At 40.3% G+C, this 27,822-nt stretch overlaps 1 protein-coding gene and 1 pseudogene across 1 annotated transcript in view; one reads left to right on the top strand and one right to left on the bottom strand.

The window, feature by feature from the left end:
- The window catches only part of LOC100354814 (uncharacterized), a 279,056-nt gene that overhangs the window by 40,105 nt on the left and 211,129 nt on the right, over window positions 1-27,822 (top strand). Inside the window, exons 4-6 of the mRNA XM_089318019.1 lie at window positions 2,716-2,787; window positions 20,244-20,345; window positions 22,559-22,663. Coding sequence (XP_089174145.1) covers window positions 2,716-2,787; window positions 20,244-20,345; window positions 22,559-22,663 — 279 coding nt within the window. The remainder of the gene's footprint in view (window positions 1-2,715; window positions 2,788-20,243; window positions 20,346-22,558; window positions 22,664-27,822) is intronic.
- On the bottom strand, window positions 14,432-16,485 carry LOC138847340 (eukaryotic translation initiation factor 2A pseudogene; annotated as a pseudogene).

The raw sequence follows: 27,822 nt of genomic DNA, 5'->3' as shown, positions 1-27,822 counted from the left end.
GAGACATCAAAATGAAATATTAGAAATAAAAAAATCAATTAATCAAATAAAAAATGCAGTGGAAAGCCTTAACAGCAGACTTGGTGAGGCAAAAGCAAGAATATCCAAACTAGAAGACAAATCTTTGGAAGTCTTACAGTCAGAAAAAAAAAAAAAAGAAGAAAATAGAAAACTTAAAAACAGTGTTGGAGGTCTATGATATTCTATCAAACGACCAACATTTGGATCTTAGGTGTTCCTGAAGGAGTGGAAAGAGAGAAGGGAATAGAAAGCCTATTTAGTGAAACAGTTACAGAAAATTTCCCCAATTTGGAGAAAGAAAGGGATGTTCAAGTAGAAGAAGTACATATAACTCCTAACAGACATGACCAAAAAAGATCTTCACTATGCACATTGTAGTCAAACTTTCCATAGTAAAACATAGAAAAGACTCTAAAATGTGCACAAGAGAAATGTCAGATTACTTTCAGAGGATTGCTGATTAGACTCACAGCTCACTTCTCATTAGAAACCCTACCAAATCTTAAAGAGAAAAAAACTGTCAACCCAGAATATTGTACCCTACAAAGCTCTCATTAATGAATGAAGGTAAAATAAAGACCTTCTATAACAAACAGAAATTGAAAGAATTTGTCACCATTCCTCCAGCCTTACAAAAGATGCTTAAGGATGTGCTACACACAAACACAGAAAGATAGCCATCATTATGAAAGAATGTGAAGGCAAAAAACCCCCCAGTGGAAGTACAAAAGAAATCCAAAGTAAACAATAGGAATATTTATGGAAAAAAATGATAGGGCCAACTAGTTACTTATCCATAGTCACCTTGAATGTAAATGGCTGCAACTCTTCAGTTAAAAGATACAGACTGGCTGAATGGATTGAAAAATAAGACCCATCTATTTACTGCTTACTAGAAACACATCTCACAAACAAAGATACAAGCAGACTGAAAGTGAAATGATGGAAAAAAAATAGTCCATGCCAACAGAAACCAAAAAAGAGTTGGTGTTGTCATTCTAATATCAGACAAAATAGACTTTAACATAAAAACTGTTAAAAGAGACAAAGAAGGGTACTATGTAATGATTAAGGATTCAATTCAACAGAAAGATGTGACTATAATAAATGTATATGCACCGAATTACAGGGTGCCTGCCTATTTAAAAGAAATGTTAATAGACCTAAAAGGCGACATAGATTTCAATACAATAGTTTTGGGAGACTTCAATACCCCACTTTCATCAATGGACAATCAAAGGACCTAAATATATGACCTGATACCATCAAATTATTAAAGATCATGGGGGAAATTCTACAGGACATTGGCATAGGCAAAGACTTCTTGGAAAAGACCCCAGAAGCATAGGCAATCAAAGCCAAAATTGACAGATGGGATTGCATCAATCTGAGAAGGTTCTGTACTGCAAAAGAAACACTCAGCAAAATGAGGAGGCAACTAATGGAAGGTGAAAAAAATATTTACAAACTGTGCAACTGATAGAGGGCTAGCATCCAGAATACATAAAGAGCTCAGGAAATTCAGCAACAACAAAACAAAAAAATCCAGTGAAGAAATGGGCCAAGGACTTAAACAAGCATTTTCTAGAGATGAAACTCAAAAGGCCTACAGATACTTGAGAAGATGCTCAGGATCACTGGCCATCAGGGAATTACAAGTCAAAACCACAACGAGATTTCACCTCACTCCAGTTAAAATGGCTCACATACAGAAATCAACAAGTGACAAGTGCTGGTGAGAATGTGGGGAAAAAGGTACTCTGATCCACTACTGGTAGGAATCTAAACTGGTGCCACCACTGTGGAAGTATAGAGATATCTCAAATATCTGAATATAGACCTACCATATGATCCAGCCATCGCACTCCTGGGAATTTACCCAAACCAAAAGAAATCAGTATTTGAAAGAGTTATCTGTACCCTGTTGTTCATTGAAGCACAATTCACAACAGTTAAGATATCGAATCAACCCAGATGTCAATCAACTATTGACTGGATAAAGAAATTATGGTATACATACACTGTAAAGAAAAAATCCTGTCTTTTGCAACAAGATGGAAACCATTATACTTATGATATAAGCCAAGGAATCTGATCAGGGAATATCGTATGTTTTCCCTGATCGAGGCAACTAATAGAATATCTGAAATGTAATGTATTAGAGTAAAATAGACTTTTTGAGAATGGATGATTGTTTATAGCCCTTGTCTCTTCCATTAAGGAACAATATTTTGTTTTATTTTATTTCGTTTTCTTTCTCTTCATACTATTTGCTGAATTCCTTTACTTAAAGTGGGGTTAACTATATGATCACTAAGTATACTGATAATAGACCACTGTAAAAATTAAGAATAGGAATCCGAGAGGGAGAAGGGGGAAAGATTGGAATGTGGGTGAGAGGGAGGGGAAGTCCCACTATGTTCCTAAATTTGCATATATGAAATATATGAAACATTTAAAACATAAATAAAATTTTTAAAATAAAATTTATAAAATCCTCATTGCTTCTAACCAAAAGACCACGAGAGTCATCATAATTATTTCTTTTTAGAGTTATTCTGAGGTATGCATAGAAGAATCAGAGTTAGAAAAACATAAGGCTTTAGTTTTGAAAGTTAAGCAGGTATGCATATCTACTAACCCAGTATCTTTTACCAAAGGCCATTCATTCATTGTTTTATGTTTCATTTTCAGAAGAAGGGAAAGTGGACTTAAAAGATTGCCTAAGTAGGTTGGTGCAAGCGCCATATTTTACCAAAGATTCAAGTGAGTGATAATTTTTAACATAAAAATATTGATTAGAAATGTTTATTATATGTATTAATGCATTTTTTTCTAATGCTATAAAGCAAGCTATATGTGCAGCAGATATACTCTGGGTAAAGAATCAATATGGGATCTTAGTCTTGATTTTTTCTTGTTTTTTTATTTCTATTATTTATTATAAGGTAGAGTTACAGAAAGAGAGAGGGAGAGATGCACAGAGAGAAGGAGAGACAGAAAGAGAGACATTGATTTTCCATCAATTCATTCACTCTCCAAGTGGCCACCACATGGCCAAACTGAAGCCATGAGCCAGGAGCTTCTTCCAAGTCTCCCTCATGGGTTCAGGGGCCCAAGCACTTGAGTAATAGTCTGCTGTTTTCCCAGGTGCATTAGCAGGGAGCTGGATCAGAAGTGGAGCAGCCGGTACTCGAACTGGTTCCCTGTTGGGATGCCAGCACTGTAGGCGGTGGCTGGATTATTCCCCAAATGGCAGTAATGTCCTGGGGCTTGGGGAGTCCAAGGCCAGGAGCCTGAAGTACATCGGGGTCTCCCACAAGGGTGTCAGGGCCCAAGCACCATATTCTTCTGCTTTTCCAGTGCATTAGCAGGGAGCTTGATTGGAAGAGGAACTGCCAGGACTCAAAAAACTGTAGTCCAGTATTAGATGTCAGTATAGCAGAAGGTAGCTTAACCCACAGTACCACCATGCGGGCCCCAGAAAGCCCATGTTCTTGAGAAAAACTGAAATAGCTTAATTTTCTCTATATTTTTCCATAATTGAAAATAAACTAAATTCAAAAGGCTTAATTTAGTTAGCCACAAAGTTAAATTGTTCTTCAGAGCCTAGGTATTTAGGATGTGGTAGTATGGTTTTTCTATAGACAACATATTTTGTCCTTAATTTTTTATTTCCTAAACCAGGTCTATGAGACTGTTCTAGGTTTGTGATTTATAAACTTGATCTCTTACAATGTTAATGCTTATGATATGCTGATATTTATCCTAACACATTCTTAATTTTTTTCTTGAAAGAATGTTTTATACATGGTGCTTTCAAATTGTTGTTGTTTTTTAGTATTCTGTAGATTCCCAACAGTGTTTTTTAGATTTCTAATTTCCTCTTCTCATCTTTGGTTTGACTATATAATTTCCTGTGCTCTGCCTTCTAAGTCTGATATTCTTTCTTCTGTTTCACTGATTCTGTTGTTAAGGTTCTCCATTGCATTTTTTATTTGTTCTATGGAATTCTTCATTTCCTTTTGATTTCTCTTTAAAATCTCAATTTCTTTTTTTTTCTTTTTTTTTAACTTTTATTTAATGAATATAAATTTCCAAAGTACGATTTATGGATTACAATGGCTTCCCCCCCCATACCGTCCCTCCCACCCACAACCCTCCCCTTTCCCACTCCCTCTCCCCTTCCATTCACATCAAGATTCATTTTCGATTATCTTAATATACAGAAGATCAGCTTAGTATACATTAAGTAAGGATTTCAACAGTTTGCTCCCACACAGAAACATAAAGTGAAAAATAATAGATGATTTTTTTAAAATGATGATGAAATCAGATCAGACCTATTGTCATGTTTAATCCCAGTGAGAGTCAAGTTGGGAGTTGATAATTTCTTTCTTTCTTTTTTTTTTTTTTTTTTTTTTTTACAGAGGATCAGTTTAGTATGAATTAAGTAAAGATTTCAACAGTTTGCACCCCCATAGAAACACAAAGTGAAATATATTGTTTGAGTACTCGTTATAGCATTAAATCTCAATGCACAGCACAATAAGGACAGAGATCCTACATGAGGAGTAAGTGCACAGTGACTCCTGTTGTTGACTTTACCAATTGACACTCGTGTCTATGGCATCAATTATCTCCCTATGCTCCAGTCATGAGTTTCCAAGGCTATGGAAGCCCTCTGAGTTCTCCGATTCTTATCTTGTTTAGACAAGGTCATAGTCAAAGTGGAGGTTCTCTCCTCCCTTCAGAGAAAGGTACCTCCTTCTTTGAAGACCTGTTCTTTCCACTGAGATCTCACTCACAGAGATCTTTTGCCAGAGTGTCTTGGCTTTCCATGCCTGAAATACTCTCATGGGCTTTTCAGCCAGATCCGAATGCCTTTAGGGCTGATTCTGAGGCCAGAGTGCTATTTAGGACATCTGCCATTCTATGAGTCTGCTGAGTATCTCACTTCCCATGTTGGATCACTCTCCCCTTTATTTATTCTATCGGTTAGTGTTAGCAGGTACTAGACTTGTTTATGTGATCCCTTTGACTCTTAGTCCTTTCATTATGATCAATTGTGAACTGAAATTGATCACTTGGACTAGTGAGATGGCATTGGTACATGCCACCTTGATGGGATTAAATTGGAGTCCCCTGGTATGTTTCTAACTCTACCATTTGGGGCAAGTCAGCTTGAGCATGTCCCAAATTATACATCTCTTCCCTCTCTTATTCCTACTCTTATGTTTAACAGGGATCACATTTCAGTTAAATTTCAACACTTAAGAATAACTGTGTATTAATTACAGAATTAAACCAGTCATATTAAGTAGAACAGACAAAAAAACTACTAAGAGGGATAATGTATTAAGTTGTTCATTAACAGTCAGGGCTATGCTGATCAAGCCACCGTTTCCCATAGTGTCCATTCCACTTCAACAGGTTTCCTTTTTGGTGTTCAGTCAGTTGTCACCGATCAGGGAGAACATATGGTATTTGTCCCTTTGGGACTGGCTTATTTCACTCAGCATGATGTGTTCCAGATTCCTCCATTTTGTTGCAAATGACTGGATTTCGTTGTTTCTTACTGCGGTATAGTATTCTAAAGAGTACATATCCCATAATTTCTTTATCCAGTCTACCGTTGATGGGCATTTAGGTTGGTTCCAGGTCTTAGCTATTGTGAATTGAGCTGCAATAAACATTAGGGTGCAGACCGCTTTTTTGTTTGCCAATTTAAATTCCTTTGGGTAAATTCCAAGGAGTGGGATGGCTGGGTCGAACGGTAGGGTTATCTTCAGGTTTCTGAGGGATCTCCAGACTGACTTCCATAGTGGCTTGACCATTTTGCATTCCCACCAACAGTGGGTTAGTGTCCCTTTTTCCCCACATCCTCGCCAGCATCTGTTGTTGGTAGATTTCTGAATGTGAGCCATTCTAACCGGGGTGAGGTGAAACCTCATTGTGGTTTTGATTTGCATTTCCCTGATTGCTAATGACCTTGAACATTTTTTCATGTGCCTGTTGGCCATTTGGATTTCCTCTTTTGAAAAATGTCTATTGAGGTCCTTGGCCCATCTCTTAAGTGGGTTGTTGGTTTTCTTTTTGTGGAGTTTCTTGATCTCTTTGTAGATCCTGGTTATTAACCCTTTATCTGTTGCATAGTTTGCAAATATTTTTTCCCATTCTGTCGGTTGTCTCTTCACTCTCCTGACTGTTTCTTTTGCAGTACAGAAACTTCTCAATTTGATGCAATCCCAATAGTTAATTTTGGCTTTGACTGCCTGTGCCTCCCGGGTCTTTTCCAGAAACTCTTTGCCTGTGCCAATATCTTGAAGGGTTTCTCCAATGTTCTCTAGTAACTTGATGGTGTCAGGTCGTAGATTTAGGTCTTTAATCCATGTTGAGTGGATTTTTGTGTAAGGTGTAAGGTAGGGGTCTTGCTTCATGATTCTGCACGTGGAAATCCAATTTTCCCAGCACCATTTATTGAATAGACTGTCCTTGCTCCAGGAATTAGTTTTAGATCCTTGATCAAATATAAGTTGGCTGTAGATGTTTGGGTTGATTTCTGGTGTTTCAATTCTGTTTCACTGGTCTATCCATCTGTTTCTCTACCAGTACCATGCTGTTTTGATTACAACTGCCCTGTAGTATGTCCTGAAATCTGGTATTGTGATGCCTCTGGCTTTGTTTTTGTTGTACAAGATTGCTTTAGCTATTCGAGGTCTCTTGTGCCTCCATATAAATTTCAGCACCAATTTTTCCAGATCTGAGAAGAAGGTCTTCGGTATCTTGATTGGTATTGCATTGAATTTATAAATTGCTTTTGGGAGAATGGACATTTTGATGATATTGATTCTTCCAATCCATGAGCATGGAAGATTTTTCCATTTCTTGGTATCCTTTTCTATTTCTTTCTTTAAGGTTGTGTAATTTTCATCGTAGAGATCTTTAACGTCCTTGGTTAAGTTTATTCCAAGGTATTTGATTGTTTTTGTAGCTATTGTGAATGGGATTGATCTTAGAAGTTCTTCCTCAGCCATGGCATTGTCTGTGTATACAAAGGCTGTTGATTTTTGTGCATTGATTTTATACCCTGCTACTTTGCCAAAATCTTCTATGAGTTCCAATAGTCTCTTAGTAGAGTTCTTTGGGTCCCCTAAATAAAGAATCATGTCATCTGCAAAGAGGGATAGTTTGAGTTCTTCCTTCCCAATTTGTATCCCTTTAATTTCTTTTTCTTGCCTAATATCTCTGGCTAGAACCTCCAGAACTATATTGAATAGCAGTGGTGAGAGTGGGCATCCCTGTCTGGTCCCAGATCTCAGTGGAAATGCTTCCAACTTTTCCCCATTCAATAGGATGTTGGCTGTGGGTTTTTCATAGATTGCTTTGATTGTATTGAGGAATGTTCCTTCCAAACCCGGTTTGCTTAGAGTTTTCATCATGAACGGGTGTTGTATTTTATCAAATGCTTTCTCAGCATCTGTTGAGATAATCATATGGTTTTTCTTCTGCAGTTTGTTAATGTGGTGTATCACATTGATTGTCTTGCGCACATTAAACCATCCCTGCATACCAGGGATAAATCCCACTTGGTCAAGTGGATGATCTTTCTGATGTGTTGTTGCATTCTATTGGCGAGAATTTTATTGAGGATTTTTGCATCTATGTTCATCAGGGATATTGGTCTGTAATTCTTTTTCAGTGCTGCATCTCTTTCCGGCTTAGGAATTAATGTGATGCTGGCTTCATAGAAAGAATTTGGGAGGATTCCCTCTTCTTCGATTGTTCTGAATAGTTTGAGAAGAAATGGGATTAGTTCTTCTTTAAATGTCTGGTAGAATTCAGCAGTGAATCCATCTGGTCCTGGGCTTTTCTTTGTTGGGAGGGCCTTTATTACTGTTCCAATTTCTGTCTCAGTTATGGGTCTGTTTAGGTTTTCGATGTCTTCCTGGTTCAATTTAGGTAGGTTGCATGTGTCCAGGAATCTATCCATTTCTGATAGGTTTCCCTGTTTGCTGGCATACAAGTCCTTGTAGTAATTTCTGATGATTCTTTTTATTTCTGTGGTGTCTGTTGTTACATTTCCTTTTTCATTTCTGATTTTATCGATTTGGGTCTTTTCTCTTCTTTTTTTAGTTAGTTGGGCCAATGGGGTGTCAATTTTGTTTATTTTTTCAAAAAACCAGCTCCTCGTTTGGCTGATTTTTTGGAATGTTTTTCTTGATTCAATCCTGTTGATTTCTTCTCTGATTTTAATTATTTCTCTTCTCCTACTAGATTTGGGTCTGGTTTGCTGTAGGTTTTCTAGATCCTTGAGGTGAATTGAAAGCTCATCTATTTGATGCCTTTCCAATTTCTTGATGTAGGCACCTATTGATATAAACTTTCCTCTTAACACTGCTTTTGCTGCGTCCCATAAGTTTTGGTATGTTGTGCTGTTATCCTCATTTACTTCCAGAAAGTTTTTGATTTCTCTTTTGATTTCTTCTATGACCCATTGTTCATTCAGGAGCATGTTGTTCAATCTCCATGTGTTTGCATATGCTCTAGGGATTCCTGAGTTGCTAATTTCCAACTTCATTCCTTTATGGTCTGAGAAGCTGCATGGTATGATTCTAATTCTTTTGAATTTGCTGAGACTTGCTTTATGGCCTAGTATGTGGTCAATCCTAGAGAAGGTTCCATGTACTGCTGAGAAGAATGTAAAATCTTTAGCTGTAGGATTGAAAGTTCTGTAGATATCTGTTAGATCCATTTGGGCTATAGTGTCGTTTAAATCTACTGTATCCTTGTTGATCTTCTGTCCTATTGATCTGTCTATTTCTGAGAGTGGAGTATTGAAGTCCCCCAGTACTATTGTATTGGGGTCTAAGTCTCCCTTTAAGTCCATTAACAAATCTTTTAGATAAACCGGTGCCCTGTAGTTAGGTGCATATACATTGATAATTGTTATATCTTCCTGTTGAATTGATCCCTTAATCATTATGTAGTGTCCCTCTTTGTCTCTCTTAACGGTTTTTGTGGTAAAGTTTATGGTGTCTGATATTAAGATGGCTACGCCTGCTCTTTTTTCATTTCTGTTGGCATGGTATATCTTTTTCCAGCCTTTCACTTTCAGTCTGTATGGATCTTTGTTGGAAAGATGTGTTTCTTGTAAGCAGCAAATAGTTGGGTTTTGTTCCTTAACCCAATCAGCCAATCTGTGTCTTTTAACTGGACAGTTCAGGCCATTCACGTTCAATGTGACTAATGATAAGTGGTAACTTTGCCCTGCCATTTGCCAAAGATAAGATCTAATATATGCTTTGAATTCCCTGTGATCTTTTGCTGTGAGGTTTCCTTCCTTGGTTTCCTTCCTTTACCTTCTTTCATATTGATGACCGTGTTTCTTTGTTTCTGTGTGTAACACATCTTTAAGCATCTTTTGCAGGGCTGGACGAGTGGCAACAAATTCTTTCAATTTCTGTTTGTTATGAAAAGTCTTTATTTCAGCCGGCGCCGTGGCTCAATAGGCTAATCCTCCACCTTGCGGCGCCGGCACACCGGGTTCTAGTCCCGGTTGGGGCGCCGGATTCTATCCCGGTTGCCCCTCTTCCAGGCCAGCTCTCTGCTATGGCCAGGGAGTGCAGTGGAGGATGGCCCAGGTGCTTGGGCCCTGCACCCCATGGGAGACCAGGAAAAGCACCTGGATCCTGGCTCCTGCCATCGGATCAGCGCGGTGCGCCGGCTGCAGCGGCGGCCATTGGAGGGTGAACCAACGGCAAAGGAAGACCTTTCTCTCTCTGTCTCTCTCTCTCACTGTCCACTCTGCCTGTCAAAAAAAAAAAAGTCTTTATTTCACCTTCATTCACAAATGATAGCTTTGCAGGATATAATATTCTGGGCTGGCAGTTGTTCTCTCTTAGTACCTGGGCTATATCTCGCCATTCCCTCCTAGCTTGTAGAGTTTCTGATGAGAAGTCAGCTGTGAGTCTGATTGGAGATCCTCTGAGAGTAATCTGACGTTTCTCTCTTGCACATTTTAGGATCTTTTCTTTATGTTTCACTGTGGAGAGTTTAATTACAACGTGTCGTGGTGAGGATCTCTTTTGGTCGTGTTTATTAGGGGTTCTGTGAGCTTCCTGTACCAGGATTTCTCTGTCCTTCTCCAAACCTGGGAAATTTTCTGCTAATATCTCACTAAAAAGGCCTTCTAATCCTTTCTCCCTCTCCATGCCTTCAGGAACTCCTAGAACCCGAATGTTGGGTTTTTTAATAGTATCCTGAAGATTCCCGACAATATGTTTTAGATTTCTAATTTCCTCGTCTTTTCTTTGGTTTGACTATATCCTTTCCTGTTCTCTGTCTTCTAAGTCCGATATTCTCTCTTCTGCTTCACCCATTCTGTTTGTAAGGCTCTCTATTGTGTTTTTCATTTGATCTATTGAATTCTTCACTTCAGTCACTATCCCAGTTTCCTGTTGTACTAGTTGTTTCGTTTCATTTTGATTCCTCCTTAATATTTCATTTTCACGAGAGATATTTTCTATCTTGTCCATTAAGGATTTCTGTAGTTTAAGAATTTGATTTTGAGAACTTCTTAATGTTCTTATCAATTTTTTGAGATCTGCTTCTTGCATTTCTTCTATGTCATCATCCTCATAATCTTGAATTGGGGTGTCTTTTTCAGTTGAGGGCTTCATGGTGACTTCCTTGTTTTTATTACCTTGGTTTTTGCGTTTGTTATTTGTCATATTGGAGATATTTGGTTTCTTCACTGTGGTGCTTTTTCTTGTTATACTATGACTCTAGATTAAGTGGACTATCTGTTTTTGATGGAGCCTTAGGGCTTCAGATGGGTGTGGCCTGAGAGCTCTCTTTGGTGTGCCAAAGGTGACACTCCCAGGTTAGGTGTGGTAAACCTTTCTCTCTCTCTCTCTCTCTCTCTTTTTTTTTTGATTCAAAAGGGAAGTTATTCTGCACAGCTGAATGAAGTTGGAGGTAGTTAGCAGGCAAATGATATACCCACAGGAGCCAGAGATCGGAAGCTCTTTCCCAAGGACCACACAGGGAATCTGTTCGGCCCTCGGAGTGGGCTCAAATTCTCCTTCAGTCTCCTTCTGGGTTGCCAAAGTTACGGAATTGTAGTGTCTCTGGAGAGTGCTCACGTGAATTCCGTGAGATCTCTCCCCCACCGTCTCTTTTTTCACAGTCTCAGTTCAGTAGCACCACAAATTTACTAGGTCCTAATCTCCTGTTAATTGCCCCGCCCAGAGTCAGGTTTTTCTGCTAGGCTCAGGGCCGGTGCAGACCTGAGGTCGCTCTGCTTATGACGTATGTCCAAGATGGCGCCTGCTCTTTGTCTTGCTCGCCCTTGAGAGGTGAGCGGAGAGAGAGAAACCCGTGTCCGTACCAGTCACCTTTTTTTTTCCTCTCTCTCTCTTCCAGTTAGCTTGGTGTAGTCCCCCCCCCCCCGGGGGGGGTCGTTCCCTCTAGTCTCCTCTCTCCACTTGCCTGCCGGTGTCTTGGGCTATTGAGGTTCGGCTCACCTCGTGTTCCAGCGCTGGTGTGTTGAGTCTGCCGCTGATGTCCCGAACTGTGGGCTCCCACGCTCTCCACGCAGGTCCACTCCCCTTCCAGCGCCGATGTGTGGACTCGGAGCCCTGGACGTCCCAAGTCTCTCCGCTGTTGTCTGTGTGGCATGCACTCCCCTTTGAGCACTTGCACACAGACCCTGCAGCTTGCGCAGCTCGGTCCCGCGGCTCTAAAATCTCAATTTCATGGGAGAAAGTTCCTTTCACGTCCTGCACATATTTCAGTAGTTCATGCATTTGCTTCTGATTACTTCTATGTCATCTTATGATCGATTCTTTGAATTCCATTACTTGCATTTCCTTTTTCTCATCATCTTCACAATCTAGTACTGAAATGTTGAGGCCAGCACTATAGCATAGCAGGTAAAGCTGCCACCTGCAGTGCTGGCATCCCATGTGGGCACTGGTTGGATACCCAGCTGCTCCTCTTCTGATCCAGCTCTCTGCTATGGCCTGGGAAAGCATAAGATGGTCCAAGTCCTTAGACCCCTGCACCTGCATGGCAGACCTATAAGAAGTTCCTGGCTCCTGGTTTCAGATCAGCGCAGCTCCAGCCATTGCGGCCAACTGGAGAGTGAACCAGCAGATGGAAGACCTCTCTCTGTGTCTCTACTTCCCTCTCTCTCTCTCTTTCTCTCTCTGCTTCTCCTTCTCTCTCTCTCTCTGCCTCTCCTTCTCTCTGTGTGTAACTCTGACTTTCAAGTAAAATAAATAAGTCTTTAAAAAATGGTGTGTTCTTTTGGCTACATCATGTTGTCTTCCTTATTCTTGTTTGTTGAATTGAGGCATTTGTTGTTTGGCATTTGTGAGATATTCTTTGATTTCTTCTTCTTCGTTGTCGTCGTCGTCTTCTTCTTCGTCTTCGTTGTTGTCTTTGTCGTCATCTACATCGTTGTCTCCTTCGTCTCCTTCATCTCCTTCATCTCCTTCTCCTTTGTCTCCTTCTCCTCCTCCCCCTCCCCCCTCCCCCTTTTCCCTCCTCCCTCCTTCGTCCTTCTATCTTTATACTATGATGCTGTAGATAAGTGGAATGTCTGATTTCAGTCAATATCTAGAGGGTTGTAGTGGGTGTGGCTGAAGAGCTCTGTTTGGTTCTCCAGGGTTAAGGGTGTGCCTAAGGTGATACACACCCAGGTTTGGCGTGGTGAGTCTTCTCTCTTTCTCTCTCTTTTTTTTTAATTAGAAGTGAAATTTATTTTGCTCAGCTGAGCTCCTCTCCTCAAAGGAGACCAGTGCCTGGGCACTAGCCCCAGTGGGGATAATATTTGTCTGCTCTTTGCCGGCACCATGGCTCACTAGGCTAATCCTCCACCTACGGCGCTGGCACCCCGGGTTCTAGTCCTGGTCAGGGTGCCAGATTCTGTCCCGGTTGCTCCTCTTCCAGTCCAGCTCTCTGCTGTGACCAGGAGTGCAGTGGAGGATGGCCCACGTGCTTGGGCCCCTGCACCCACATGGGAGACCAGGAGGAAACACCTGGCTCCTGGCTTCGGATCAGTGCAGCGCCAGCTGTAGCACCATTTGGGGGGTGAACCAATGGAGGGAAGACCCTTCTCTCTGTCTCTCTCTCTCACTGTCTAACTCTGTCTTCAAGAAAAAAAAATATTTGTCTGCTCTGTCCCAAGGACCACACAAAGGATCTGTGCAGTCCTCAGTGTAAGTTCAGATTCCCCAGCAGTGTCTCTCACCAGGTTATCAGGAAGCCCTGGGCATGGGGAGTCTGCCACTGTGACTGACCAAAGACCATCCACACCATGAGTCCTCCCACACACCCTCAGTTTTTTTCACAATCCCAGTGCAGAAGCCTCACACAGTCACAAGCTCCTAGCACCCGTTAGTTCTCCCCACCAGAGTCAGGAGGTGGTTGCTGGGCACAGACACAAGCTGGCATAGCTGTTATATATATCCAAAATGTCGCCTGCTCTATTGGCTTGTTACAAGATGCCATTGTAAAGTTATTGGGGAGAGAGAAATAAATGTGTCCATCCTGTCCTTTTTTTCCCCCTCTCGTTTGGAAAGTAAACTATCCCCCATGGGGAAAGTAAACTATCCCCCGTGAGGCTCCAAGCTGGGTTCCCTCTAGGCTCTTCCTGCAGCTTTTTTTGACAGTGGCTTGGACTGCTGTGGTCTGGTCTCACCTTACTTTCCAACGCTGGTTCTTAGGCTCTCAGCTGCTGGAGTCTCGAGTTGTGGGTGTCCACATCCTCTACGTAGATCCACCATGTCCCTCTAATTTTGGTAGAGCGCCGGAGACCAGCTCCAGCCAGTTCAGGGGCCCCAAGGTGTGAGAGGTGTCGGCGCTCGAAGAAATGAGAGATACTCACAGCAAGGCTGATAGCATGGCTCTGGCTTTTGAGAACCAGACTTTATTTTTATATTATAAGCCACATAATGATTTTTTCTTCTTACAATGAAAAGCCTGTTGTCCATTTTTTTCTAATTACAATTTTTTGATTTTCAAGGGCATACTCAGAGCATGGGTTACAATCACAGACAGGTGCAAGATAACAGGCTGCCCACACAAGCCAAGGCCTTGAGTGCTGCTGAACTATGCAGAAATTGGCTACATAGGCTAGAATAGTACCTTCTTAATCTAATCTTTACTAGAAGCCCCAAGTTCAAAGCAGACCCTTTTTAAAATGTATCCCCTCTTTGCAATTTTTTCTGTAATTCTTTAATTTCTTTATTGCACTTATTTAAAAGTTTACTTAGATCTATTCTACAGTTTTGACATCCTAACCATTGTAGTATTTGTAGCATATAGTGAATTAAAGCTTTATTAACATCTATCTTTATTCTAGTGGGAAGTATATACCAGAGAGCTTGTTGCCTTTTAATTCTTTTTTTTTTAAATTTAAAAAGGTCTTTATTTATTTATATGGTAAATGCTGTCCCCTACTAAAAAAATTTGCCTTTCAGTCTGTCAAGCTTAGCTGAAAAATTCTTGTATCTTTCTGCATTGAATATTGACATGATAGAGGATGCAGAATGTGAGTCAGTTTAACAGACATTATTAAATAACTTCACACGTATGCAGAATCTTGGATAAATGCTTAACACTGTAGAGCCACATTAAATATGGGCACACAGGTGCTCCATGTACACCACCGGGTTTAATGCAAGAGGTGTTCGCACTGACTTCTGGTAAGCAGAGTGTTTTTGGTGACTCCTTAAATACCCAATTCCAAATCTTCCAGTTCCTGAAGAAGGGCTGTCTCTTTTTGAATTTTCTCCAACTGATTTTTTTCTAGCTGTTTTCCACTTGCTGCTTGTTCTTTCAGTTGTTCAATTGCTTTCAGTTTCTTCTTTAGGTTCTTGATTTTTCTGTCTACCTCAGGGTCTCCAGAAGTTGACTGAGAGGTAATGTTTCGTGGTGTGCTTTGTGGCGCAGGAGTAGATGGCAAATCTGGACTTTTGTCACTTCTTGCTTCCTGCTTTGCAGCTTTCTTAGCTTCATGCTTCCTTTGATTTTTCAGGGCTGTTTTTGATAAGGGTTTATCACTTCCTGATTGTGGTTTCATATTCTGAGGTGGCTCTTCTTCATGCAGTTTGGAATTGGTGACTGGCTTATTTCTTAAAGCAGGGGGTCTATAAGCTGTTGCAACTTTAGGTTCCTCACTGGGTACTTCACTTGGAACTGCTTGGTAAGTTATTGCTTTTGCTGGAAATATTCCATCCAAAAATGGCTGCCATGAAACCTGCCATAACTCTCCATTTGAGGGCACATCATATTTGTGCAGGACAGAGCCAGTATAATGCCAAATCTTATACCCATTATTAACACGTAACCTGGGAGCACACGTGGCTGTTAAAATATGCTCACCATCTGGGCACCAAGCAAAATACGTAGAATCAGAAGCCACTGGTTTAGAAATGAGCTTGTAGTTCTTAACATCCCACACTTCCATTTGTCCTCTCAGATTTCCAAATCCAGCTAGTACTAATATATGTCCTTGAGGGCTATAGTAGGCTGCATTCCAAGGACCAGTTCCAAAGTCAAACACAGGATCACATTTCAAGTTGAAAATTGTTGCTTTAGCAGGCATGAAACCATACACAGCACAAAACTCAGTAGAACTAGAATTCCAAGCTACATCATAAATGGGGCCACCTTTCGGCAGTTGCACTACAGCACTTTCTCCATTTGTTGCAATGTAATGCAGCGTCTGTTCCCCATAATAGGAGGCTCCTGTCTTGTCAACGTCTGTACTAGCTATTACCAAGACAGCAGTGGCTTTTTTATTCCATAGCATTGTAACCTTATCAGCCTTAAAGAAACTTTTATTGGCTAAAGCTGCATGAGGTCCACCGAAGTTGGGGTACTGATACAATCTAACAAATGAAGGTGCACCTTTGCTTCCTGGAACATAGACTGCCACCTTGTATGGCTGAGGTCCAGGTGATAGCACAAAATCATTAATTTTTTGTAAATGTAATTTATTTGCAATTATGTTGAAATTGTTGTTTTCAAAGAAGTGAACTTCATTGTTCACATTTCGGGCACTAATACTTTCATCTTCTGACCAGGACGGACACCAATTTTGCATTTTTTTCTGGATGAAAGACTTCAAACATGTCCCAGTTTTCAAGTCATAAAGTTGAAGGTTGGGTGTCCCAGCTGTGCCATCTTTAGAAGTAGTGTAAGGCTGCCACGTTGTCAGAACAGTGTTTTTTGGCGAGAATTCAAGGCAAACTGTCTTTGGGAGGTCGAAGGAGTGCAGCTGTCCCTTGTTAGTGACACTGATAATATTTACTTTTTCTCCATTGCACCAGGCAAAGAAGGTCCCATCCTTACTAAAAGTGTAGACTTTGCAATTCTTTCCAGATTCCCTGTCAAAAGTGGCGTGGACGGCACCATCTTGTCCCAGAAAAAGAAACCCACGTGCCAGGGTGAAAGTTCACAAGGGTCGAACCGCCTTTTAGTTCTTTTCTACAAACAGCTCAACCTTGCATAAGGCATTAACCCTTTCTTCTACACTAACATTCTGCTTGATTAAAATTCTACAAGACAATGGAAATTTTGGAGGTTATGAGACTAAGTGCTCTTCCGTAAAATTCAGAATACAGCAACCATTAGCAGGACCACCAGGAAGCTCCAGCTTGTAGTTCCCATCAAACCTAAAACCACCAAGAGGACCACAGCTGTCCTTCTCATGCCTTGCTGAGACAGACCTTCTGCTGTGACCTTGTCAGCCAGCTGAAGTTGCCTTGGCCTCGTCAGTAGAGTTTCCTCTGCTGTTGTTTTCCCAACTCTTCCCTGAGACTACACTCTCTCCACTTTTTTTTTTTTTAAAAACTATCTTCTGGGCTAGAGCAGTAAGCTCCCTTCCTACTCCACCATCTTGGACTGCCTTGTCTTTTTCTTTTAGACTTATTTATTTGAAAGGCAGAGTGATGGAGATATGGGGAGAGAGAGAGATTTTTCTTTTTATTATTTAATAAATGTGAATTTACAAAGTGCAACTTTTGTATTGTTGTGGCTCCCCCCCCAACCTCCCTCCCTCTCGCGGCCCTCCCCTCTCCCACTCCTTCTCCCATCCTGCCCTTCATCGAGTTTCATTTTCAATTACCTTCGTATACAGAAGATCAACTTAGTATACACTAAGCAAGGATTTCAACAGGCTGCACTCACACAACCGCACAAGGTATAGGGTATTGTTTGACTAGTAGTGTTGTTTTTAAGTTTCATAGTAAAACACATTAAGGACAGAGATCCTACGTAGGGAGCCTGTACCCAGTGACTCCCATTGTAGAGAGAGAGATTTTTTCATCCGCTAGTTCACTCCCCAGTTGCCCAAAACAACTGGGGCTAGTTCAAAATAGAGCTCGTATGCAGAAACTCCATCTAGATCTCATGGGTGGCAGAAACCCAAGTACTAGGGGCCATTATCTAGTGCCTCCAAGACACATTTGCAGGAAGTTGGATCAGAAGCTTGGAGTAGCTGGGATTCGAATCAGATACTCTGATATGGGATGAGGCTGTTCCAAGCAGTGCAGGTGTTCCATTGCTGTACCACACTGACTGCCCTTTAACTGTTGCCTTAATCACTAGGAAAACACCTGCCCTTATTCATTTTATTTTTTAAAAGATTTTATTTATTTATTTGAGAGGTAGAGTTACAGAAAGAGAGAGAGAGAGAGAGAGAGAAAGGTCTTCACTCCCCAGATGGCTGCAATGGCCAGAGATGAGCTGATTCAAAGCCAGGAGCCAGGAGCTTCTAGGTCTCCCACGTGGGTGCAGGGGCCTGAGCACTTCGGCCATCCTCTGTTGCTTTCTCAGGCCATAGCAAGGAGCTGGATAGGAAGTAGAGTGGCCAGGACTTGAACTAGTGTCCATATGGGATTCTAGCGCCACAGACAGAGGCTTAGTCCACTATGCCACAGCACCAGCCCCTATTCGTTTTTATGGAGTAAAGACTTATGCTGTAAAGTGCAGTATAGACCAAGGAATGGATTTCTTCCATTATTTCAAATTACAAATAGGATTTAAAGCACATAGTTCACACTGTTGTGCACTTTGTTATTTTTCTTATTCTTATCATGCTCTTATTTCTTGAGAAGATTGATGTTAGTAATGTGGATGCTTCTCTGAAAAATATTGATATAAAACCTACAAAAGGAGAAGTACATGGTTGATAATAGTGTTCAACTTGTTAATTTGGAGGCTTTTCTGTAGAATTTCTGATACTATACTTACTTGAGTTATCTAGGATCAAACTTTTTCTTTTTAATTTTTATTAATATAAAGATACCAGATTTCATATATTCCATAAGAACAATTCTAAGAAGATGTTCCTTCCCTCCTTCTCTCTTTCCTTCCCTCAATCCCATTCCTTCCTTCCTTCCTTTAATTTTTACAAAAGCATAATTTCAATGTACTCTTATGATCACAGCCTTAATGAACCATTAATCATAATGGTTAGCAAGTAAAAAGTAAAAAGGTCATAGTTCCACAGGAGTATAAACAAGAGCTAAAAACCCACGAGATGTCCATTTCATCCCTATTCTTTTTTTTTTTTTTTTGGCAGGCAGAGTGGACAGTGAGAGAGAGAGAGAGACAGGGAGAAAGGTCTTCCTTTGCCGTTGGTTCACCCTCCAATGGCCACATTATGCTGATCCGAAGCCAGGAGCTAGGTGCTTCTCCTGGTCTCCCATGCGTGTGCAGGGCCCAAGGACTTGGGCCATCCTCCACTGCACTGCTGGGCCACAGCAGAGAGCTGGCCTGGAGGAGGGGCAACTGGGACAGAATCTGGTGCCCTGACTGGGACTAGAACCTGGTGCCGATGCCGCAGGCGGAGGATTAGCGTAGTGAGCCACGGCGCTGGCCCATTTCATCCCTATTCATTTTTTTTTGTATTCAGTATTCTCCACCTATTGGAGAAAACATGATATTTGTCCTTTTGAGATTGGCTTATTTCACTAAGCATAATGTTTTCCATCTATTTTGTAGCAAAAAAACAGGATTTCATTTTTTATGGCTGAGTAGTATTCCATAGTGTCTACATATCACATTTTCTTTATCCAGTCATCAGTTGATATACATTTAAGTTGATTCCATGTCGTAAATATTATGAACTGTGCTACAATAGACATTGAGGTACAAATAACTCTTTCATATGCTGATTTCATTTTTTTTTGTTAAATTCCCGGGAATGAGACAGCTGGATCATATGGTAGATCTATTTTCAGATGTCTGAGGAATCTCTATATTATATTCCATAATTATTGTACTTATTTAAAAAGCCTATAATGTCATTTATTATCATAATTTTTAAAAATTTATTTGACAGACAGTGAGAGAGAGAGAGACAGAAAGAAAGGTCTTCCCTCCGTTGGTTCACCCCCCAAATGGCTGCCATGGCCGACACTGCGCCGATCCAAAGCCAGGAGCCAGGTGCCAGGTGCTTCTTCCTGGTCTCCCACGTGGGTGCAGGGGCCCAAGCACTTGGGCCATCTTCCACTGCCCTCCCAGGCCACAGCAAAGAGCTGGACTAGAAGAGGAGCAGCTGGGACTAGAACCCGGTGCCCATATGGGATGCTGGCGCTGCAGGCAGAGGATTAGCCAAGTGAGCCACAGTGCTGGTCTCTTTATTATCATAATTTAAATTTTTTTTTGACAGGCAGAGTGGACAGTGAGAGAGAGAGACAGAGAGAAAGGTCTTCCTTTTGCCGTTGGTTCACCCTCCAATGGCTGCCGTGTCCGGCGCGCTGCGGCCAGCGCACCGCGCTGATCCGATGGCAGAAGCCAGGAGCCAGGTGCTTCTTCTGGTCTCCCATGGGGTGCAGGGCCCAAGCACTTGGGCCATCCTCCACTGCACTCCCTGGCCACAGCAGAGAGCTGGCCTGGAAGAGGAGCAACCGGGACAGAATCCGGCTCCCCGACCGGGACTAGAACTCGGTGTGCAAGGCAGAGGATTAGCCTAGTGAGCCACGGCTCCGGCCTATTATCATAATTTTAAATGACAATATTATTTAACTGTGTAATATTATTTCATAATCATCATATGGGAGGACCTCTTTATTACTAGAGTTAAAGGATTACTGTTCATTGTAGCTACAATCAATTGCTTGTTTTTAGGTATCATGATACCTAATTTCTTTTCATAATTTGGAGGAACAATAAATACAAAATTTTCTTCTTTTATTATGAAGGTGGAGAAGTTAGCTTCTATGACCTGGAAAATATACAAAATATAGGGATAGAGTTCACATCTAAAGAACACTTGGAGCCAGAGAAATTACTTCCACTTAAAGGTGGGCACTTTATATATTAATATAACATTCAATAGCATTAATATTGCTTTCAAGGGTGTTAGTATAGTCATCAAAGGAGTTATTCAGAATTACAAATATTGGGAAAAATCTTAGGATTAAATCTTTAAAATTTTGTATTATCAAATAAACTGTACTTATTGTAGATCGTTTATGAGTTAGATATAATAAAGATATCTACAATCTCAAAGATAAATATTTCTAATAATAGTACATAAATTGTCATTTATTAAAATATACATGGGTCAATCTGTCATATATCTTACAATAGGGATATAGAATGATGATGGTTATTGATTTCATTCCATTAGATGTGTTGGATTTAGACCTAAAGGAACTAGAAGGAGGAGCAGATACATATAAGTTTACTAGTAGAGAAAAAAAGGATAGGGTTAGAAAAAAAATATAAGACAAGAGAAAGTGTTTTTTCTTTTAGGCAACTGGTGTTAGTCTTGCAAGTTCTCAAGAATTTACAGATTTACCATTTAAGAATTTTGTTTATTTTTACTTTATTATTTTTAGAGGTATTAGATAATTTAAGGAGCAAATTATTTCATGGTTTACATTTATGCACTTAGAGATTTTGTATTGCTTTAGTGCATAAAGCTCTTTTTTATTTTTATTTGACAGATTTACAGACAGTGAGAGAGAGACAGAAAGGTCTTCTTTCCATTGGTTCACTCCCCAAATGGCTGTAACAGCCAGAGCTACGCTGATCTGAAGCCAGGAGCCAGGTGCTTCCTCCTGGTCTCCCATGTAGGTACAGGAGCCCAAGCACTTGGGCCATCCTCCACTGTTTTCCCAGGCCACAACAGAGAGCTGGACTGGAAGAGGAGCAACTGGGACTAGAACCAGCACCCATATGGGATGCCAGCACCGCAGGCAGAGGATTAAGCTAGTGCACCATGGCGCTGGCCCCCAAGCTCTTTTCTTTATGATCTAAATTATATGTTTCCTTATAGAGAATGGAAAAATACATAGGACTAAATTCCTGAATTGTGTGAAAGGTATAAAAAGTGAATAAACAAAATTGAGAAGGCAGATTGACATACTTGGTCTTGCTTTTGTTTTCTTGTTGTCATTAAAGTTTACTTCCTGACATATGTATTTATGTAATTAATTTTAATACACATATACATTTATATTGATTGAAAATATACTGTGTTTAATTTTAAAGGATAATCTAGCTTTCTTAGGTTATTACAATTTTGACAGTGGGAATAATAAACTTAGGTATAGGTATCAAAATTTGAGAAAATATAGTATGCCTTGAAATTCAGTGGCCAACTTGAACTCTACTTACTTGTCGCTCCCCCTCTTCGTGGAGGAACGACACTAAATCCTGCCTAGGCTTCATATCCGAGTCACGGCACCATTATGTCGCTCCCCCTCTTCGTGGAGGAACGACACTAAATCCTGCCTAGGCTTCATATCCGAGTCACGGCACCATTATGTCGCTCCCCCTCTTCGTGGAGGAACGACACAGGACCCTGCGCTGTTCTTTTGTCTGCTAGGCCCTCCCCGGGTTTGCTGCTGGTTCTTCCCGGGTTGGCTACTATCCCTTCCACCTCCGTGGAAGGGCAGTTCCCCCTGGCCACATTCCCCACTTCTGCAGGGGAGCGGCACACCGCCGGCCGGTTCCCTCGGGGGCTGCACGGGTTCCCTCAGATGTTCCCCATAGATGTTCCTGGTGCATGCCGTCTCTCTCCTCCTTTATAGTCCTCCTCCGCCAATCCTAACTCGGCTGCCCACACGCCGAGTACGCTGCTCTCCAATCAGGAGCAAGTCCTACAGTTAATTGGTTGAACTGGAGGCAGCTGTGCGGAAGCTGTTTACTTCTCTCCCAGCGCCATATTGTGGGAGAGCAGATGCATAGAATAAGTCTTAATTCCAGTAACTCAGTCTAGTCCGGATTGCTCCCCACACTTACTTGCATAAATATTTGTGTTAAAAACTGTTAGATTTGCTTTTTGCTGCTATAGTGGTTTTTCAGTCTTCTTTCAGCGTATTATATTTGTAGATTTATCTTAGATATTGGATGTGAATGGATTTACTTTTAGTTCATTGATGGTACTGTTTAAATGCTTAATGTCCTTAGCTCTATTTGTGATGAAATTCATAACTATGATACATAAGAGTTGATATTTATTGTATTTGACTTTTGCTCAATTTCCTTGTGACTTTCTCTTTTCTAGGATTACAAATTGATGCTCATGACCTTGATAATTTACTTGGAAATGTGGCACTCAAACTCACAGCTGAAGAACTTAATGCTCTAACCCCAAATCTATCAATTCATGGTGAGTGATTTCATAGCAATGTGAGAATTTTGCATTCGAGCCTGATGTTTTTTATTTATTTAATTTTTTTAAGATTTATTTTATTTATTTGAAAGAGTTACAGAGAAAAGAGGGGAGAAATACAGAGAGGTCTTCCATCCACTGGTTCACTCCCCAGCTGGCCGCAATGGCCGGAGCTGCATTGACCCAAAACCAGGAGCCAGGAGCTTCTTCCTGGTCTCCCATGTGGGACTTGGGCCATCTTCTGCTATCCCAGGCCATAGCAGAGAGCTGGATCAGAAGAAGTACAGCTGGGACTTGAACTGGCACCCATATGGGATGCTGGCGCTTCAGGCCAGGGCTTTAACCTGCTGCACCGTAGTGTCGGCCCCACCTGATGTTTTTTATATCATTTATTTAGCTTAGATGAAAACAGATTTTTCTCTTAACATATTAATCTGAAGTTGGTATGTTATTCATCATTCATTTATCCTACAAATTTTAAGTAAGCACTCTGATTAGGTGCTATGTTAACTGCTATAGATACAGTAATTAACAAATATAGTCCTTGGTCTCATGGAGCTTAAAGTACTAGTAGTATATGATCATGTTGCTAGGATCTCAGTCAAGTAAATTTTCACAGGAGAAACTGTCAGGGTTATAAGCTATATGTGTAATATTTTCCATACTTGATTATAAGTCATGAATTCTCATATTTTTTAATGATTTAAAGATAGAATTGCAGCTGTTAAGAACTTGAATTAGAATTGATGGATGATGAATTATAAAGTAATCCCAACCTTATATAAACTAAAATGGAATATATAATAATCAGAGCATGTTCCAGTAAGATAAAGCAATATTGTCTAGAAACATTCTAGTGACTATTGCTTCTTACATGTAAAAATGTTCATATGACTTAAATGGCATTTAGTTATAACTTTGCCATGAATTGCCTATATTTTAACTAGAATAAGTTTCTTTCCCCTCAAAAATATCTCTTTACTAAATCATTGCTTCATTTTCTAGTACTATTGATATGTCAATTAAAGACATGTAGTAAGATTTCAAAAATACACATATGGAAGAGTGACAACAGAAAGATGATAGACTAGGGTCCTTGGCTTTAGTCCCCCTTACTGAAATACTGATTTTCAGTTATCCACACATAAGAATGCTTTTGTGAAAAATCCCAGAATTTGGGTGATGAATCCAAAGTACCCCTCTGAGCACAGAAACTAAGGGAAGTCACATTAGAAGGGTAAGTGGAGAAGCTTCATTTTGTGCCCTGCTTCTCTTATATGTTGACATAGTGCCATGCCAAGAGAAATCCCCAGGGCCTGTAGTTTCTCAAGTAAGAGAAAGCCCAAGAAGAACATCCAGCTTCCCCAGAATTCTGAAGCACATTCAAGGAGGTCTTTTGTCTCATCTCATGGGGACCACTGGAGAATTGGCAGGGCAAGACCCCTTGGGGTCAACCAGTAACACAATGGCTCACAGAAACCAGTGTGTAGACCTTGTAAGTGTTACTGTGTTCTTTCTGGCAGCCATGTCCAACCAGAGATTCTAGCCATTGGCTTCATAAAGTCTAGAGGTCAGAAATCTAATGGTTGAAACTTAAGAGGTCTATATTAAGACACATTTAGTTAAATTGTCAAGTGGAACAGCTGGGACTCGAGCTGGTGCCCATATGGGATGTCAGCACTGCAGGCGGTGGCTTTATCCAATATGCCACAGTGCTGGCCCCTAACCACATTTCAAGTACTTAATAACCATTCATGGTGACTGACTACTGTATTGGACAATTCAGAGGTAGAATATTTCCATCTTCACAGAAACATCTATTGGACACCATTGTTTTAATTAAACTATTACAATGTAGAAACCCAACGCTGTACTCATTCAAGACTACTCAGAAATGGAACTACCTATTCGAATAAAAATTAACATTCTTCACAGAATAAAACAGAATTAAGAATCTTACATGTATTTTTCTTATTTTAATGATTTATTTATTTATTTTGAATGTCAGAGTTACAGAGAGAGTGGAGGGATATGGAGAGAGAGATCTTCCGTCTGCTGGTTCATTCCCTAGGTGTCTGCAAAGGCCAGTACTGCACCAGGCTGAAACCAGGTGGTGGTAGCTTCATCCACTCTCCCATGTGAGTGGCAGGGACATGAATATTGGGCCATCTTCTGCTGCTTTTCCCAGGTCATTAGCAGGGAACTGGATCAGAAGTGGAGCAGCTAGTAAAGGAACTGTTGCCTATATGGGATGCTGGTGTCACAGGCAGTGGTTTTACCCACTACGTCACAATACCGGCCCCAAGAGTCTTAATATATATTTTTCACAACATCCAGCATACAATAAAATATTTTGGGTATGACATGGTGTCATGATTGGTTAAGTTGCTGCCTACAATTCCAGCATCCCAAATGGTCCCAGGTTCTATTCCTGGCTGCTACACTTCTGATCCAACTCCTTGATAATGCACCTGGGAAAGCAGTGAGGATAGCCCAGAAGACCCAGATGGAGTTCCAGGCTCCTGGTTTCGGTCTGGCCCAGCCCTTACCAACAAGCACCCTCTCTCTTCCTCTCTCTTTCTTCTTCCCTTCCTCCCTCTCTTTCCCCCTCTGTCTGGAACTCATCTTTCAAATGAATAAATAAATCTTAGAAAATTAGATATTATTAATAGATATAAAATAAATAAGAAAGCGTGTATTATAGACAGAAAAGAATTGATGGATACATAATTGGATATGGCTCAGATGCTGGACATAGCAAAGACTTTTCTAGCAGCTGTTACATTCAAGGTCCTGAAGAAAAATAAAGGAGTAGCACTTGTCACTAATCATTAGTTGAGTGCTGCCCCTAAGGAAACTTAATCCCTAATGCTTCTAGCATGCCCCAAACTGGCTGAGTAGTCTTTTGTATCTGGGGAAAGCAACAACTAGGGAATCACAAGTGCTTGTAGTAAGAAGTTACCAGCAGATGGGGGACTAGTAAATGCCAAGAGAACACGAGTAGAAGGGTCGGCGCTGTGGGGCAGTGTGTTAATCTTCTGCCTGCAGCACTGGCATCCCCTATGGATGCCGGTTCTAGTCCTGGCTGTCCCTCTTCTGATCCAGTTCTCTACTGTGGCCTGGGAAAACAGTAGAAGATGGCCCAAACGCTTGAGCCCCTGCACCCATGTGGGAGACTGGGAAGAAGCTCCTGGCTTCGCATCAGCTGTGCGGCCGTTGTGGCCATTTTGGGGGTGAACTAGTAGATGGCAGACCTTTCTCCCAGTCTCTCCCTCTCATTGTCTGTAACTGTACTTCTCAAATAAATAAAAATCTTTAAAAAAGAGAATATGAGTGGGATACCAACAACTTTTGCATTTGAACTCCTTCAAACCAGAATTGATGCTGTATTTATGTCTGAGTCTATTCAGACTACTATGACAAAATACCTTAAACTGAGTATTTGACACATAATAGAAATTTATTTCTCATAGTTCTGGAAACTTAGAAGTCCAAGATCTAGAACCAAAGATGTGTTGTCTGGTGAGGGCTTGCTCCTTGTTTCATAAATGGTGTCTTCATGCTACTTTCTCATGTGGCAGAAAGAACAAGTGAGGCACAACTTGATCCTCAAGTTCTTTTACAAGGAAATTAATCCCATCCTTGATGGAGCTTTCATGTCCTAGTCACCTCTTAAAGGCTCCAGCTCTTTATACATTAACTGGTGGGTAATTTCCAACATATGAATTTTGGGAAGACACTAAATTCAGACTATAGCAATGTGCATGGATACCCTTTTCATAGTTTGAGAGAATTAAAGAGTTGATAAATTATGGAATAGCAACTCTTCTAATTTTTTCAAAGGATAAAAATTGAATGAAAATATTTTGGGAACCATGAGAATAAAGATCACCAAAAATGATTTTTGAAAGCTGCTTAAAACGCAGCCAATTGATGGTAAATCATAAAGGATGTGCATAAGACATTCAAAGGAACTTACTTTTGTAGATCAGTTTTCAGTGTAAAATGAATATACTCTAAATTATATAAAACTGTTTCATTTGTTCCAGATTTTACTTTGGTACATCAAAATTTCTTAGCTACTACAGATTACCATCAAGGGCTAAGAAAAGCCCTTCAAGTTCCCTGTAGGATTAAGAGGATTCTATATATGTGGTATTAAATAGTCAAAGCAGATTCATGTGAATTATAGATAATCTCAGTGCCAAACTTTATTTATGATTCAAAAGATACAGGCAAACATGAGAAATGGATGAATTATTTTTTTTCACTTGGAGAAACTTGAGATTGATACGCATAGTCCACCCAAATGCTCATTTTTCTCCTGCATTGTGTTTTAGTTTAGTTATAAGCATTGTACATGCAGACAAGTATATAAAAATCATTTTGATTATAGATATTTTCATTATACTTTATATACATGCCCTCCTAAATCCATAGATACCCTGTAGGTACTTTCCTTTGATTCTAAAGCAGAGACATCTGCTCTGAAAATATTGACATAACTGAAGGGGAAAATGAACAATTCTATGATAATGAAGACTTGAGTCAGTCTCTACTTTCATTAGTGGGTACATAGATGATCAAAGAGAAAACAGAGGACTTGATAGTATAAGCTAATGAGACCTAACAGGCATATATACATATATATATATACATGTACATATACATATACATATACATATATAAAACACTTGATGCAGCAAAAATAGCAGAATATATATTCTCTCTAGTACACATAGAATATTTTTGATGATAGACCACAGAACAATTCATAATAAATTTTAAAAGATAGAAATCATACAGCATATCTGGTCTGAACACAATGGTAGTTAGAAATTAGTAACAGAAGGAAAAATAGAATATTCACAAAAGTATGGAAACTAAACAGTACACTCTTACATGACTAATGTGTCAAAAAGAAATCACTAGGGAAATAAAATATCTAAGGATGGATGAAAACAAAAACACAGCATACTAAAACTATGGAATGCTGTGAAGGCAGCAATCAGAGAGAAATTTATAGATGTAAATGCCTACATTAAATAAGAAGGAGGTGCTCATATCAATAATCTAACATTATGCTTTGAGGAACTGGAAAAATAATAACAAACTAAACCCAATGCTCACAGAAAGGAGGAGTAAGGACAAAAGTA

Source organism: Oryctolagus cuniculus, chromosome 17, assembly GCF_051225735.1.
Source record: "Oryctolagus cuniculus isolate XC-2025 breed Fujian yellow rabbit chromosome 17, ASM5122573v1, whole genome shotgun sequence".
Classification (NCBI taxonomy): domain Eukaryota; kingdom Metazoa; phylum Chordata; class Mammalia; order Lagomorpha; family Leporidae; genus Oryctolagus; species Oryctolagus cuniculus.
The sequence above is the reverse complement of the archived record's forward strand: the minus strand, read 5'-3'. Positions and strand labels throughout refer to the sequence as shown.